Raw genomic sequence first — 17,372 nt, 5'->3', positions numbered from 1 at the left:
CCCAGTGACTATCACAGTACTGCATATGTTTGTTGGTTTATTGACTGGTGGGCTACATCATCTTATCTGACAACCTAATACTATAACAGAAAAGTTGTGTTAGTTATGGCAGGAAAATTTTGAAAAGAAAAACAAAACTTGTAGTAGTGGAGGTTTAGGTTAGACATAAGAAGGAATGTTCTGACAAAAAAAGGTTATTAAGCCATAAAATAGCTTAGTGGGTCTAGTTATATGTTTCAACAGATATTTATTAGGTGCTTATCACTGTGCTAAAAAAATGAAAATGTGATAGTGCTTGACCTCAAGGAACTTTCATTCTCCTAGAGAATACAACTGGTCCACATATAAAATAAATAAGGGAGACTACTTAAAACAGAGAAGATCAGGAAAGGTCATGGGTAGTAACTCTTTTTAATTCTAGTGCCTTCTCTCTGTTAATTACCCCTATTTATTCTGTATATAGCTTGCTTCGTATATGTTGTTTGCATGTTGTCTCACTCATTAAATTGTGAGCTCCTTAAGGGCAGGGACTGTCTTTTGCTTCTTTTTGTATCCTTAGTGATCCTTACTCCAAGAGGAGTGATTTTTATAGTATACCATCAAGCCTTTTTGAGGATGTAGATTTTTTTTCTTATTTTTATGATCTTTTGGAGTTTTTGTAGTCAAGGGCTAACCTAGTTGTTTCCAATCTTTCTTCTTCTCCAATGATGATATAACAGTTCTAGAACAGCACCTAGGACACAGGTGCACACAGGACTTAATAAGTGTTTGTTGAATGCAGGAATGGATAGAAGCTGTTAAGATTGGCTGTTCAAAATATGTTTTTCCCACATATATTTTTTCGGAAATAGGTGATTAACCTTATGATCATAAAAAGTTATCTTGATTTATAGCTGGCCTAGGGGCAGCTAGGTGGTACAATGGATAGAGCACTGGGTTGGGAATCAGGAATATTCAACTTCCTGAGTTCAAATCTGAATTCAGACACTTGCTAGGGCAAGTCATTTAACCCTGTTTTCCTCAGTTCCTCATCTGTAAAATGAGCTAGAAAAGGAAATGGCAAATCACTCCAGTATCTTTACCAAGAAAACCCGAAATGGGGTAACAAAGAATTGGACACAACTGAAAAATGACTAAACAAAAACAAAAAAAATGGCTTGAAAACTTCAGCAAAAAGCAGGGATCAATAATTAACTTTACCCAATATGTGTAAAAGTGATTTATCCAATCAAAATCCTGAGACACAAAAAGAGAAAATGAATTGGAAAGTGGCTAAGGTAACAGTACACCTTCCATATTTCTGATCTGTGCCCCATTCTCCCTGATCGGACAAGAAAGACAAAGGATCAAGGTGGAAGGAAGGAAGAAATCCATTTTTTAGGGTATGTTTCGGTTTAAGTACTATGCTGATAAAAGCCAGAGAGACAAGTTTTGATTGTCATGTTATTACATAATTTGAATTACTTAGCTAATGTTCAGAAATGCTCTGAATTCTGACAGAACTGACTTGAAGGCAGGCTGTCATGCTTTGTTGTGCGTCCAGGAGCCAGGACATGCATATTGGACATAGGGATGATCATTGACAGTCTGGCCGAGAGAAACAGTTTCATTGTAAATTAACAGTGTATCTCTGAGGAAGTATTTTTAAGACCCCCTCTTTAGAGAGAAAATTAGAGAGAGGGTGCATAAGTGGGATGGAAGTTGGGATAGGATTTGGAAGACATCTAGCTGGCAGCTAAGAGACTGAACTTCATGGCTGGAGCAGAAAAAAACCTATGGAGTCAGTGCCTTATTCCAACAGCTCCTTTCCCCTTTTAGGAAACTGGCACTAGACCCACTTCAAGACTATGATGAGTCCCCTTTGCTAAGGATTCACATTCACACACTGTTCTTATTTTGAACCTTTAGAAAGCCAACTCTTCCACTACTTTCAAGAAGACAACATTCATGTAGTGAATGAGGTGAACGAGAATTAGAATAAATGAGGCAAACTCCTTTTCCAGTTTACCTCCTAACTATCTGTAAATGCTAACCGTGCTGTGGGATATGTGCTGGGGTGCATTCTGAAGAAGCAAGAACATAACCAAAAAAGGACAATGTGGGTCATTTTAACTTGTGGGTTCACAGCTCAAAACTAGAAATCATGTAAACATTTATTATTTATAAAATAACATCATGGAATACTTGAAGAAATTTCAGAACCCTACAAAACTATGCAGAGCTAATTGGTGTGCTCCTTTTAATTGAAAAGGAGACAGAGACAGAGACACAGAGACACACACACACACACACACACACACATTAAAGCACCATGTGGTATAAAAGAACACAGAGATAAATTGCTATGCACTACATTTGCAAAGGGAAAGTAGTCTAAAAAATAACCACTTTAAGCAATTCCAGGAACAAGGAAAGATGTTCAGATCTGCTGATTCTTGCTCCTTCAATATTTGTGGTTTATCCAGAATTTCACCAATTATGTCTAAAACACAACTTTACACTATTTTGCATGGATTCTGAAATATAAATTTCATTTGGCAAACATTTATTTCAGAAATAACTTATTTTTCCTTTTTAAGGATCCAAGATTCCAGAAAAGTATTATAGTTTGCTTATCTCACTGCACATATGGGTGAATACTATAAAGAAGCTAACAAATTATAGAAGGTAGTATTCTTTTAAATACACTAGAGAAAGCCTGAAGTAGCTCATCTATGCATTCTAACAATCATGTAAGTGCCTGCTTGTACCTACTGTAGAGCACTGTCCTAGGTTCTGGGGAAGAATCAAAGTTTAGATAAGATATAGTTAGTCTTTGTACTCATTGAACTTACAGGATAGCAGAAGGATAAGACACAAACACCCAGCATCTGAAAGATGTAAAATAAAGGGCTATGTGAGGACTGAGAAAGAGGGTCATTGACAGGGAGGTCAGAGGAAGCTTCTTGAGGAGGTAATATTTATATTGGGTTTTAAAGGATGGGTAGGAATTCAGTTGGTAAAGAGGGGGAAGGAAGGAATATGAAATAAAGTTGAAAATGTAGGATGGGGCCTGATGTGGAAGGACTTGAGTACTAGGAAAAGAAGTTTAACTTTTTTTACAGTGGCCAATAGAGAATACTTGAAGATTTAAAATATAGTTATATATTGTAATATATTCTGTATTATATATATAATCTGTATGATAATTCATTTCTGTGGGTAAAACCCCCTCAAAACCAATCACTTCTTCCTCCAGATTGAGCCTTTTCTTATAACAAAGGAAGTCACTTAAGCATATATAGAGAGGAAGAGAGAGTCATAATATATGTATATCTGATATAGTGACTGCATCTGGCATTGTAAACAACATTTTGTAATAGTAGTTGCCTATCTTTGTACTCTGGGGAAATATTTTCCTTATCTGTTCTTTGGATTCTTCATTAATTTCTTCCCCATTATTCACTGTAAGTAATCTTTTCATTTACATAGTTGTAGTCCTTACATTTATTGCTTTTTTGATTCTTCTTATTTTACTAAAAATCAGTTTATTCAAAGTGATATATTTTCAGTATGAAAATAATATAAAATTAGAAGACAACATAGATTTTTAGAAAAGAAGCTTGCTTGGTTTCTTATGTTGACACTGGGATTTAAAAAAATTTCCCATTTTCTTAGTTCAGGCATCTTGTATTTTTGCTGATTTTCTTCAATTTCCTTTTAATTCCCAGTTTTGCTACTATGTGGCCATATATAGTAGCTTCTGGAAGTTCTTTTTGTTTCTTTTCTATTGTAAATTCAACTTGTTTTTTTTTTTGTTTTCTAATTTGATTTTTCTCTTCTCTTTTATTTGATCAGGCTACTAATGTCAATTTATAATTATTTATTAAATGCTATATTCCAGGCATTGTTCCAATATATACACACATAAAAAGTAAACAAATGGTCCTTGCCCTCGAAGAATTCACATTCTTATAGATAAGACAACATACAAACAACTCTCTTCATATAAGATGTTTATTTATTTCTCCTCTAATTTTCAAAATTTCATCTTCTGTACTAGTTTTAAGGTGGCTTTAAAAAAAATCTTTTCAGTTACATGTTCAGATTATTAATCCCCTCTTTCTTCTTCTTCTTTTTTTTAGGTTAAGTTTTCAGATAAATACATTTTCCTGGGAGGGCTGCCTTAGCTGTGTCCCACAAGTTTTGGTATGTTATTTCATTTTTATAATTATGTATAAGATATTTATAACTTCCATGACTTATTATCTGACCCATTCATTATTTAATATGTCACAATTAAGTCTCCACTTAGGGCTGTATCTTTTCATATTTCCTTTATTCATTTCCATTTTTGTTGCACTGGTGTTTATGAGACCCTAAAGTGAAGTTGTATTTTAGGCAAGTAGTTTCCATAGTTCAGAAAAAGGCTGGAGCTGGAAATTCTGATTAGGGGGTTATTTGCATGTAAGGGGTAGTCAAAGGTATAGGAGTGAATAAAATTGCAAAGGGAGAGTGGAGAGTGTAAGGTGAGAAGAGAAGGTAGGACCTTGGGGAATACTCAAGTTAAAAGGTTAGGAAGAGGATGAGCAGTCAGAGACAGAGAAGCAGAGAAATAACCTCATACCTGGATTTGTGCATCACAAGGTCATAGGTGACTTTTGAAGAACCAATTCAGTAGAATGGTGAAGGAAAAAAAGGATATTTTACAAAGGGGTGAGGAAAGAACGCACTTATTGGGTATACGCAAGTTTTCCAACAAGCTTAGCTGGGAAAGGTAGCAGAGAGATGTGATGGTAGCTTGATGAGTTCATTAGTTGGGTTCCATATGTAGAGGGCATATTCTTCTTCTGTGATGGAAGGGAAGGAGAGAAGATGATTCTGAAAAATTCCAAAGAATAGAGAAAGGGACCATAGCAGATAGTTTAAGTCTTTTCAGTGGAGTATGAAGTTAGGCCATCTTCAGTTAGTATGGTGGAGAGAGTACATGCCAGCTTAGAGGAGAAAGGAAAGGTTTTGAATGGCTCCTGTGGGGAATGAGAGAGGGAGTTGAGGAAAGGAGAAAGTTCATTAAAGAACAATGAGAACACATTGAAACCTATTCAGAAACACAATAGGTCAAGGCATACTCCCCAAAGAATAATATTTTTTAAATTGTGTAAAGAGTTCTGCCAGATTATTTCTAAGATCCTTTTTAAGCTCTACCATTCTATAATACTAAGTACATGCAATCAAAGTCTCATACTACAAATTTAGGATATAACTTGAGTGTTGATCCTGTTTCTAAACATCCTCATGTTATAAAAATGGATTCCACTGAGGGTTTTTTTTGTGCTTTTAGTAAGGACACAATTGTATAAGTATAGGAATCTTTAAAATTACCTTTAGAGATTGAAGCATGGATTTTGAAACCCAGAGTTTCTTCTAACTGGTTGTAATCAGATGCAATGGATGAGGCATGGAGGGTTTCTACTAAGAATGGCATTTTCCCCAGAGTCTGATCATAGGAAATCGTGTGATTCCAAGTATATGGAACGCTAACACCATCAACAGTGAAAAGTCGGGTGGAGTATGCATATAGTTGGCCAGGACCTGTTTGAATATAGTCTTCTGTATAATCCTAAAATGAACAATATGTATTTGAACATCAGTCCCTAAAAATTCATAGCATTTTTTTCTCTCTGAAGACTACCTCAAGAATCAAGATTTAAAAAACTATCCTAAAACATATGTGATAATATTTAGAATCCTTCACATTATATTTATATTGACTTGATAAGATCACTGCTAGAGCTGTAGTACAGTGGAATATGGAACTGGCTTTGGAGTCAAGAATACCTGGGTTCAAGTCCTGCCAACAACACATACTGGCTGCATAACCCTAGGAAAGGTACTTAAGCCCTTAGAGCCCCAAGCAATCCTCTAAAACTATAAATTATAGAGAACATGCTAATATGTTTTTTTCTTTTTCTTTTCTCTTTTTGTGGGGTAATGGGGGCTAAGTGACTTGCCCAGGGTCACACAGCTAGTAAGTGTCAAGTGTCTGAGGCTGGATTTGAACTCAGGTTCTCCTGATTCCAGGGCCGGTGCTTTATCCATTGAGCCACTTAGCTGCCCCTGCTAATATGCTTTTTGAGGGCATTTCTTCATTGGTATAACATTGCATGTCTTGTTCCCTCACCCCGCTCTGCCAAAGGCATCACTAAATCAAAATTTAACAAAAGAATTGAGGTTAAAAGTCATGAGAGAGAAATAACCCTTAAAGATGACAATACCTACCTTTACATTTTCTACTGAGTGATTTTTACATGTATATGATGCTAATTTGTCCAATGTATCTACAAAAACTTGAGATAAGTTATTTAATTAGAAGTCTTGATATATTAGGCTAACGAACCACCAAGATGATATAATAGCTCATGGTGGAAAAATCTTAGAGCATTTTCCCCTGAAAAACTTATAAATATCTTGGTAATAGTTTATAATTTTGGTGATTTTATGCAGTCCTTGTTCTAAAGCTGAGGAGAGTTAGATGAGAGAGGATCAGATGACTTACTTCTCTAGGGTCCTTCTTGTTCTTTGATTTTTTTGACTCATTTATGCAGACTTATTAGAGTGGCTTCTCCTCCAAGGGGAAGACAGAATTGCTGAGGAATTAGTGAGTATGGATCCTGGTACCACAGGAATTCTAATAACTCTGAACAGGTCACTAGACTAGGCATAATAGTTTCTGGATCATGTTACATATGCAGCTTTTTTAGAATGAGACCAAGACTCTGACCTCAGTTACTAAGAAGATATCCTATGGAGGTTAACCCCACTTTGTGCTACTCCTGAAGTATTCTGAGGGTAAATTTCTGCCTGCTCTTCTTGTTAAAGATCTGCAAAACTTTCTTGATGATGACCAGTCCCAGGACCTGCTTGTCATCCATAGTGACATTCATCTGGATCTACAGGCTTGACTTGACTAGAGGTGAGGCCTTAGGATCTTTTTGCCCCTGAGTGTTAAAATGGCAGTTTTCACTCTATTAATAAACCCTGTAGTTAGATTAAAAGTGGGTATGGCTGTGTCCCTGTTTTCTGAGATTCAGAACTAGACTATGCTTACCAAATTAATTCTCCCCAATTGCTTACTAGAAATCTTAAAATTAACATATCCAAAACTAAACTCATCATTTCCCCCCCCATACCCTTTCCTCTTCCTAATTTCCCCGTTATTGTTGAGGGTACCACCATCCTTGACTCCTCATTCTTTCTGACATGACTACCACCAACATCTAGGCCTTAATCACCTCTTATCTGGACTATTGCAGTAAACTGCTGGTTGGCCTCCTTGTCTGGACTATCTTCCAACTCCATCCTCAATTAAGCTACTAAATTAATATCCCTAAAGCACAGATCTAACCATGTCACTCCCCCGTCCAAATCCCCAATCATGCTGTTTTGACTTTCTCTCCCCTCCATGATCAAATATAAAATCACCTATTTTTTAAAATCCCTCATAACCTGGCCTTTACCTACCTTTCCAATCTTTTTATCTCAAAGCATTCCATATACCAAATCCAGGCATTTTTACTGGCTGACCCCCATATATGGAGTGCTCTCTCTCCTTATTTCAACCTCCTGGTTTCTGTCAAGTCTCACTTAAATTTCCACCTTTGCAAGAAGCCTTTCTCAGCCCCACTTAATCTTAGTGCCTTAATACATCTGAGACTATTATCAATATATTCTCTCTCTACCTTGTTGGCATGTTCTCTCCCATATTAGACTATAAGATACTTAAAAACAAGGACTATTTTTGCCATTCTTTGTATTTCCAGCACTTAGCATAATACCTGGCACATAATAGGTGATTAATAATTGTTGTCTGACTGACTGAAATTATTAAGAGCAATGAATGTAGCAAACTATATTAATATGCTAGTAAACAGGAATAAGCCCAATCTGCATTGGTAGAGGGACTTTCCTTAAGTAGAGTTCCCTATACCAATGAAATCAGAGGAATGAAAAAAAAATAGGCCATTTTTATTGGTATTTTACCTTGACAGTAACATCTGCAGGTGATTGAAGCTGTAGGACATAGCCATTCACTACAATATCTAGCATCAAAGTTCCATCTGAATCCAAACCACGAGCAATGTGAGTCATCCGCAAAATTTCTCCTGTGAATTTTAATGCATTCATTTTAATTTATGAAAAGAACATGACTTTTGAAACCACTTAACAGATTTTCCTTATCTTTCAGGTTCAGTCATTTAAATTCACCCTTTTGTAAACATATCAGTTATGGGAATTAAATTAGAATTTAGCTTGGAAATTTCATAATCTTCTAGTTAACTAGAGCAGAAGGTTGCTTATTAAATCTGAATTAACATATGTTCATGAAAAATCATTTTACTTTTTATATTATTACAAAATATCCTGAATATTTAGGTTGATGAGCAGTGATGAATAAAGAAGCCACAAAAGCATTCTTAATTACAGATCTTTAGGCAGAGATCCTGGTATCAATCAGCCATAATACCAGTTCACATTTAATCTAATGGAGGGTTTTCCTTAGGCAAGTATTAGTATCTTGGAACATTAAGCTCAAAGTCATAGGTGATTTGCCCATCATAACACAATTATTCATTCATTCATTCATTCATTTAATTAATTAATTTTTAGTGAGGCAATTGGGGTTAAGTGACTTGCTCAGGGTCACACACCTAGTAAGTGTTAAGTGTGTGAGGCCGGATTTGAACTCAGGTACTCCTGACTCCAGGGCCAGTGCTTTATCCACTGTGCCACCTAACTGCCCATAACACAATTATTGAATGTTAGGAGCTATCCTTTCTCTGCCACCTGAAGAAGTAACAAATTTGTAGCTTGCCCTAGACCTCAGGTATCATTGGCATTGTCAGTTTTAGGGTTAATAACAGTAATCAGGCTACACAGCAACATGATGGACAGATTTCACCTGGAAAAAACTACCTGAACTCATCATAAAAATCACTATTATTTATATACCAATTTTTGGATTTAGAATAAAAGTATAGACAGTTATGGTCAAGAGGATCTTGATATGGGAACCCATTTTAACTTCTTTTTCTATTTCCACTGAATTCTCAACTTGATAACTTGACATTACAAATAATTTGTTCAACTTCTTGCCAGTACCTCCTATCTAGTGTACCTCTTGTTCAAGGATCTGCCTTGTACTTGAAGATGCTCATCACCAGAAAGTTTCTCCCCTTACCCCATCTGGTGGACATGTCTCCCATGCCATTAAGTATCATGGGATCTTTAGAAAAATTAAAGGTAATATGATTGTACAGACACCTTAAGTGTCTGTTGAATTGAATCAAATTATTCCTTTGTTTCTACCTCTTTGACAAAGAACTTCAATAAAGTTTCATTATAACTACTGGTCAAATCCATAGGAAATAAACCCATTATCGAAATAGTCTCATTATTGTAAGTTGGGTCAGGTTGTCTCCCCAGCTGAGCTTTAATACTCACTCAGACAACTTAGGGCCACAAATCAGTTCAGAAAACATTTGTTATGTGTATAGTGGATGCAAGGTACTATGTTCCATACTTAGAATAAGACCAAAAATACTATTTAGTTTGGAGAAAATGGGTTTCATATAGATCTAGCTTCAATACAATTTTCACAGGAAACAAACACTCTTTTTATACTCCTTATGATGAGACTGAATAATCCATCACTCTGAAATTGCAATCAGCAAGATTATCATCATAACTCAGGAATATCTTTTATTGATAGATGTTTGAGTTCAGCTGTCACTAACCAGTTGCAAATTCCACTTGTGTTTCTCTTTTGAAGACTGCATTAGTGAGAGTAAAACCATTTACAGCTTCTCCCATTTCTTTTGCTGTTGTCCAATAAATGGGATTCAGGATAGAAACTATCTTCCTCATTGCTGGACCTTAGGAAATAAAGAATGTGTGAGAAATCAGATGTTTGTCAGGTTGTTAATTTTTCAATGATATAACTCAAGGCTATGAATAATTGCGAACTGGAGTTCCTAACCAGTTGAAATTCCACCCGTGTTTCTATTTTGAAGACTGCATTAGTGAGGGTATCCTTACTGGACTGGAAACATTCAACAGGAATCAATGTGACTTATTGACTAAAAGCCAACTGAAGGAATTGGTTGGTAAGGACTTGCTGTTCTGAAATTCAGTATAGCCCAGGGAGTCACTTTGAAAACTTTGACACTTCAGGGGAATGTCTTAAGAAAATAATTTAATATACCATGAAGTAAGTATGAAAATGTATAAATAAATAAAGCCAATTTTCCAGTTCTAGGATAGGGCAGGGACAATCTTAATGAAATCAAGCAGGGTTCAGAGAGTACTCTGGAGCAAATTTGCAAATGTTTTTAGAACCTATTTTCAACTTGAAGGAGCAAAGAAACTTACCAAGACTGCGAGGGACATTGGTAATTTTGGCTTGTATTACTCTAGTGTCAGAATGAGGGCTATCTATCACTGTGGCATTGAGGAAAGCAATTCCAAATTCAACATCATTAATATTTCCAATAACACTTCCTCTGGCCTGCTGTGGCCCACCTGTTGGGGGAAGGAGTTGAAGAAAAACATCCGTAGATGAGAAAACAATTGCGTCAGCAGTGTGGAAAAAAGGACATATATTCTTTTCAGATATAATCATTCTAGAGAGGCAGATAATTGACTTCAGAGTCAAGAAGACCTGAGTTCAAGTACCACCTCTGCCACATACTGATTGTGTCACTCTGGGCACCCTTAATCTCCTGGTGACCCAAGAAGCTGTTTTAGGTCCAAATGGATGAAGGGAATTTCCTTTCTGGGAGCTCCCTACACTGATAAAATCATAGGTCTTTAAAACACACACACAGAGTCATATCAATATTTGAGAAATAGGATAAGAGCTCTCATTTCAGAGAAACCTGGAGGATCCACTTAGAAATTCTTCCTCATTTATCATTTTATAATTTAAAAAATACACTGTGGGTGGCAGCTAGGTGGCGCAGTGGATAGAGTACTGGCACTGGAGTCAGGAGGACCCGAGTTCAAATGTGGCCTCAGACACTTAACACTAACTGCTGTGTGACCCTAGGCAAGTCACTTAACCCCAATTGCCTCAAAAAAAAAAAAAGATACATTGTGGCCTGGTCTCGAAGTTAAAATTAAGAGTGTGATAGAGCATCTGACCACTCAAATGGAAAAGAGGGTTCCTTAACATAGTCTGGACCTAAACTTTACTACATTACTTATAATCAGGGCAATAATCACACTGGGACATAGAAAGGAATTTGGAGAAAATCTCCCTATTTGGGGACAAATGAAATAACAATGGTGGCAGCAGCAATTAGAACAGATGTTTTATGGGAAGCAATATTTAGTCTGAAGGAGTGGTTTGGGGGTGGGGTGTGGGTGCTCTCTTTAAATATTTGAGAAACTTTTTATGAGAAAGAGGGATTGGATTTTTTTGGCCCCAGAGGGCAAAACTAAGAATAAGAGGTAGAAGATACAAAGAGGCAGATTTAGGTTTCAAGTGAGGAAAAGCTTCCTAGCTTTAGATCCTAAAGTGGAAGGGGATGCCTTGGTGGGGAGGGAGCAGGTTTCCTCTTATTAGGGCCCTTCAAGCAAAGACTAGAACTATTGTTTGGGCATCAAAGAATCAGAATTTTAGAGTAGGAAGGGATCTCATTGTTCATAAAGTCCAAATCTTACCAGAAAAAAAAATCCCTTTTATCAGGCATTTCTATCTAGTACATTCAGGTCTGCAAAAATGCTTTTCCTATGTTATCTTTTTTTTTTTAAGTGAGGCAATTGGGGTTAAGTGACTTGCCCAGGGTCACACACCTAGTAAGTGTTAAGTGTCTGAGGCCGGATTTGAACTCAGGTCCTCCTGACTCCAGGGCTGGTGCTCTATCCACTGCACCACCTAGCTGCCCCTTCCTATGTTACCTTATGTAAGGCTTTTAGGTAACAGTGTATAGATGGGGAAGCAGATCCCTAGAGAACTTAAATGATTTGTCTGAGATCACAGAGCTAGTGAAGTGGCAGAACTGAGCTTTGAATCCAGTTTCCCTGACTCCAAATTCCATCTTCTTTCCATGATGCCATAGAGTTATTTTAAGTAATTATATTCCTAATACATAGAAGTTGGTTTTTTATGGATTTGTATTTCTGTTACTGAATTATACACTTCCTTGAAAATCCATGTGCTTGTTAGTTCTCCTTAAATACCCCCTCAACAATGAACAAAGTGATTTGATTCTTCAGCCTGGTTCAGCCTGCCAATTACTTATCTATCATTTGGTGCAAAAAGGTCCTGAGGTAGGGTGGCCATGGCCTTTAACAAATATTGTGGGGAAATGAAAACAGTATATATACTTTTTTGGCGGGGCAGTGAGGGTTAAGTGACTTGCCCAAGGCCACACAACTACTAAGTGTCTAGTGTCAGAGGCCGGGTTTGAACTCATCTCCTCCTGAATCCAGGGCTGGTGCTTTATCCACTGTACCACCTAGCTGCCCCAGCATTATTCTTTTTTTTTCTTTTTTCTTTTTCTTTTTTTTTAGTGAGGCAGTTGGGGTTAAGTGACTTACCCAGGGTCACATAGCTAGCAAATAAGTGTTAAATGTCTGAGGCTGGATTTGAACTTAGGTACTCCTGACTCCAGGGCCGGTGCTCTATCCACTGCTCCACCTAGCTGCCCCTACCCCAGCAGTATTCTTAACAACAACATACACCTCGAGGGATTGTTGTCACGAAATGGGATAGTCTAGACTTGGTTGGCTTACTCTCCTTTTCCTTTCCTTTTATGTCCTGCTATGGTCAGGAAGGTATAAGAGGAGGTCATGAAGAAAAGCTCTATATCCCTTTTAGTTTACAAAGCATTTTCTTCCAAGAGTCCCATAAGGTAACATGAGCATTATTATATCTATCTTGCAAATAAAGATAAACTTTGGGAAATTATTTGCCCAGAGTTATTTGGTTAATAAGTACCTAGAGTTGGTATTCTGACTCCAAATACACAGAGTGTAACTGAGTTAAAGGGAAGGCTAAATTATCCTCTTATGCAACTTAATCTGTCCCCTGTCACACAGGTCTTAATTGTGAGAATAACCCTGATTTGTGAAGCTTGTTAACTTTCCTACCTGGACATGTTTGTATATTGCATCTGGACACCTGAGTAGCATCTCCCGGACAAGGGCGGCCACTTTTGGATGGAGCTGGGTTGTTACATACACGTTTCCGAGTTTTTTCTCCTCTTCCACAAGAGGTAGAACACCTGCTCCAAGTCTGCCAGTTTCCCCAATTTCCATCCACTGTAAGCAAGTGTGCAAAGTAAGATGATTACCACTACTTACATTAATATGGCACTTTTCAGGTGCAGACGGCTTTAAATACATCATTTCTTTTGTGATAATCTGTCAGAATATAATAGCTAATGTCATTTGCTCACGATAATTCAGCCTGGCCATTTTTTATTGAGCAATTTTTAAGGATAAAATGAAGTCTGTGCCTTCAGATAACACCAGATTTAATGATATACATTGCATAATGCCAGAAAACATAGGCAGAATAAGAATCAAAAGCTCACCAGGGCACATGTCAACATTGCATCTCTGGATCTGAGAATCTGCCCCAGCACAGGCTCTTCCACCGTTGGCTGGACGTGGATTGTCACAAGTGCGGTATCTTCTCATCTGCCCTCCATTGCATGTCCTGCTACAAGTTCCCCAGCCACTCCATGGGCTCCAGCTACCATGAGCTAAAAACAGTGTTATTTGACATGAATGACATGAAGAAGAAAGTTCTGTCACCGAGGGCTAGAAAACACTGAAGTATATTCAAGTGGTCATGGAAGCACTCCTCCTTAGGTTTAGCTGCAGTCCTGACTGGAGATAGGTGCCGGCTTAGGTAATTTCTTGAGATATCTTCCAATGATTATATAATAACAATTAGGGTGCCAGGCAGCAATTGGTTTTCAGCCAACTCACATATGGGTATTCATTTCCTTTTGGTCTCTGTACTTTTTATTGTCTTTTTTTTTTTTTTGGTGGGGCAATGGGGGTTAAGTGACTTGCCCAGGGTCACACAGCTAGTAAGTATCAAGTGTCTGAGGCTGGATTTGAACTCATGTCCTCCTGAATCCAGGGCCAGTGCTTTATCTACTGCGCCACCTAGCTGCCCCCTTGGTCTCTGTATTTTGGCTCTGTGACTAGAATGAAGCCAGCAGATGCCCAACACATGCATCAACAACTAATAGTCATTAAGTGACCATGCATGTATTGCATTATATGACCCATACTTTGTAAAACAAATGAAATAATAGAATCTCTGCCAATATCAATCGAACACCATCTACCATATAATTTCTTCATTTAAAAAGTAGTTTTTAAGCCTACTCTTCAGGCCAGGCATTGTAACAAGTACTATACTATCCTTGTAAATATTAATCAGAAGGGGGGCAGCTAGGTGGTACAGTGGAAAAAGCACTGGCCCTGGATTCAGGTGGACCTGAGTTCAAATTCGGCCTCAGACACTTAACACTGACTAGCTGTGTGACCTTGGGCAAATTACTTAACCCTCATTGCCCCACAAAAAACCAAAAACAAAAACATTAATCAGAAGCCGTTTAGGAGAAACCTCTCCCTTGTCCCTTCCTCATCCCCATCTGTCTCAACCTGGCTCCACTTAGTCCCAATCTAACCCTGCCCACCCCTTCTACTGAAATTCCTATTCTATAAGCAAACTAATCCCCTTTCATGCTGGACCTCTTTCTTATTCTTTCTATTAGTCCTTAGGGAGACCTGGCTTTCCTCAGTGACGCTGCATTCCTGGATGTTCTCTCCACCAATATCTATCTTCTCTAAGACTCCCAACACATTGAGCCTGGAAAGGGAATGAAGAAACTCCTTACTGTCCATGATCACTTTCAGTTTCTACCTTTGCCTCCTTCATTCACTAACCTTTCTTCTTTTGAAGTTCATAATTAAAATCTGTGCAATCAAAATTATTACTCCCCAGGTCATTCTCCCTCCTTTCTCAAGGGGTTCAACATCTGCCTTACTATAAATGCTAAATTTGGAGTCAGATGGACCTGGGTTTAAAGTCTGGATCTGATGCTTATCACTTATATGATTCTGGGCCAAGTCACTTAATGCCATGGCCCTCAGTTTCCTCATTTGTAAAATTAAATGGTTGGACTACACGACTTCTGAGATCCTTTCTACCTCTGCATCTATGATGCCATGAATTAGATAGGCAGAGCTGGGGGGTGGGTGGAAAAGAGAGGATGTTCCAAGTAGAGGAAACATCATCATGTTAGGGAAACATCCAGAAGTATGGTTTTATTGGAATGCAGGAATGAAGGGGAGTTATAGGAGATAAAGCTGAATAGGCATAGGTAACGGGACCTTGAATACCAGTGGAAAGAATCTGTATTGTATTTTGTTGGCAATGGGGGAAACCTTGTAGATTTCTTACCAGACTGGAAGAGGGTGTACAGCATGATCTGAAATATACTTAAGTAAGATTAGTCTGGCAGTGGTGTGTAGGATGGACTAGCAGGGAGACTGAGAGGAGACAATTTCACTAGACAGTTTTCCAACTTTGAAGGCAAAATGATTTGGTTTAAATGAAAAGTAATTTTTGTAATCATGTAACAGAACAGGCTGGATCTAAGCATTTACAGGAAAAAATAAACATGATGGAGAGCCACTACTTCCCATACTTACTTGGACAAGGGTCACTGTTACAAAAATCAACCTGAACATCATTCCCTTCACATTTGTGTCCTCCAAACTCGGGCGCTGGGTCAGAGCAATCCCTTGTTCTCTGCCTAGAGCCTCCTCCACAGGATACAGTACAGGCACTCCAACTGGCCCAGGGAGCCCATTTGCCATCCACTGGAAAAATATACAAGACCTTTTAGTACCTGTGAAGATGGTCAGTGCTATTAGTCTGAGTGATATTCTTCAGAAGTATCGTTATAGGGTATCCCAGTTTGGACATAGCTAAGAAGATGATGTTTAATGGCCAGAATGCTGGATTTTGAGTTAAGAAGATGGGGTTCAAATCCTGCCTCTATCCCTCTGTCCTTGCTATGTATCTCTGGGTCAAGGTACTCAACCACTTTGAGCCTCAATTTATTCACATGGAACATGGTGATAATAATTCTAGACGTAATGACTTCATGATGTTCATTGTGAAGACCACAAAGAATAATGTACATAAAGTGTTTTCCAAACTTTGATGGGTTATACAAATGTCAATTATCATCAATTATTATCTTTTTTTAAAGATATACATAAACTTTTTTTGTATCATACCTGGGCAGGGCCTTTCATTACAAACTTGCATTTGTGTTTCAGCTCCATCACAGTAGGCTCCATCAAATGATGGAGGAGGATTATTACATAACCGCATTCTTGTCTGCGTGCCTTTCCCGCAACTTTCACTACATGATCCCCAGGGCAGCCAAGTGCTCCATGCTCCTTGAACTGAGAACACACCAAGGACAAAGTACCACATCACCAAACCATGCTTTTCCATGTTTAAAAAAAATTCAAAAAAAAACTCTAGTCATACAAACTAGTGTCAACCCACACTAAAATCCCCAAATCGTTCATTTTCTTTGGGACAAAAAAAAGGAACATCTATTTTTCTTCTTCTCAGTTTTATATGAGAACTTGTTGGTAGAGAAATTCTGAAATTCTATAGCTGACTTGATTCCAAAAAATGGTTCAAATTAGAAACATCCAGTCAAACATTATTTAGTAACCTTTAAACAATAACACAAAAGTTTTAAACTTAATTCCGTCAACCTGGTATGTGCAGACAGTCTTGAATGCTTACAGTGTCAACCAGGCGATTTACTCTCTCCATCAGTACATTACTGTCAGTGTGATGAACAGTTGGGAGAAAGTGACAGTAACTACAAGTCAGAGGCTGACCTTTCTGAATAAGGGGTTGAGATCAAAGTAGATTTTTCAGGAAGGAAAACTTAGGCTAAACGTTGAGGAGGTTCTATCTGTTACAGAGCTATTTTAACTCCATAATAGGGTTTGCATTTGCATTCACAATAAAATGGTTATTTTCTTAGCAGTAACTCTTTTAAAAAATATTTTCCCCCATTACATAATGTTCATGAATTAAAATATTGTGAATTAGACTCTAACCCATTTCCTAAACAACATCGAGAACTGACCAAAAGTTTCCAAGGAGAGATATTAATGTTCTCCTCTTGGTATCTCTAACACATGACATCATTAGACTGAATGACTGGAATAATGTCATATATCCTGCCAGGTGGATGGATGCACAGGGTTGAGAAGCATAATTACTTTTTACTCTTAGTAAATAACTGTGAATTGAATGCTTTTTATAGGTG

General features: G+C 37.7%; 1 protein-coding gene across 1 annotated transcript in view; it reads right to left on the bottom strand.

Annotated features, from left to right (window-relative positions):
• Positions 1–17,372, bottom strand: part of HMCN1 (hemicentin 1) — a 517,054-nt gene that overhangs the window by 32,239 nt on the left and 467,443 nt on the right. Inside the window, 8 exon segments of the mRNA XM_044003022.1 lie at positions 5,362–5,599; positions 8,020–8,141; positions 9,774–9,911; positions 10,408–10,557; positions 13,132–13,302; positions 13,578–13,748; positions 15,718–15,888; positions 16,312–16,482. Of these exon segments, the coding sequence (XP_043858957.1) occupies positions 5,362–5,599; positions 8,020–8,141; positions 9,774–9,911; positions 10,408–10,557; positions 13,132–13,302; positions 13,578–13,748; positions 15,718–15,888; positions 16,312–16,482 (1,332 nt within the window).

The sequence above is a fragment of the Dromiciops gliroides genome, chromosome 4 (assembly GCF_019393635.1).
Source record: "Dromiciops gliroides isolate mDroGli1 chromosome 4, mDroGli1.pri, whole genome shotgun sequence".
Classification (NCBI taxonomy): Eukaryota; Metazoa; Chordata; class Mammalia; order Microbiotheria; family Microbiotheriidae; genus Dromiciops; species Dromiciops gliroides.
The sequence above is the reverse complement of the archived record's forward strand: the minus strand, read 5'-3'. Positions and strand labels throughout refer to the sequence as shown.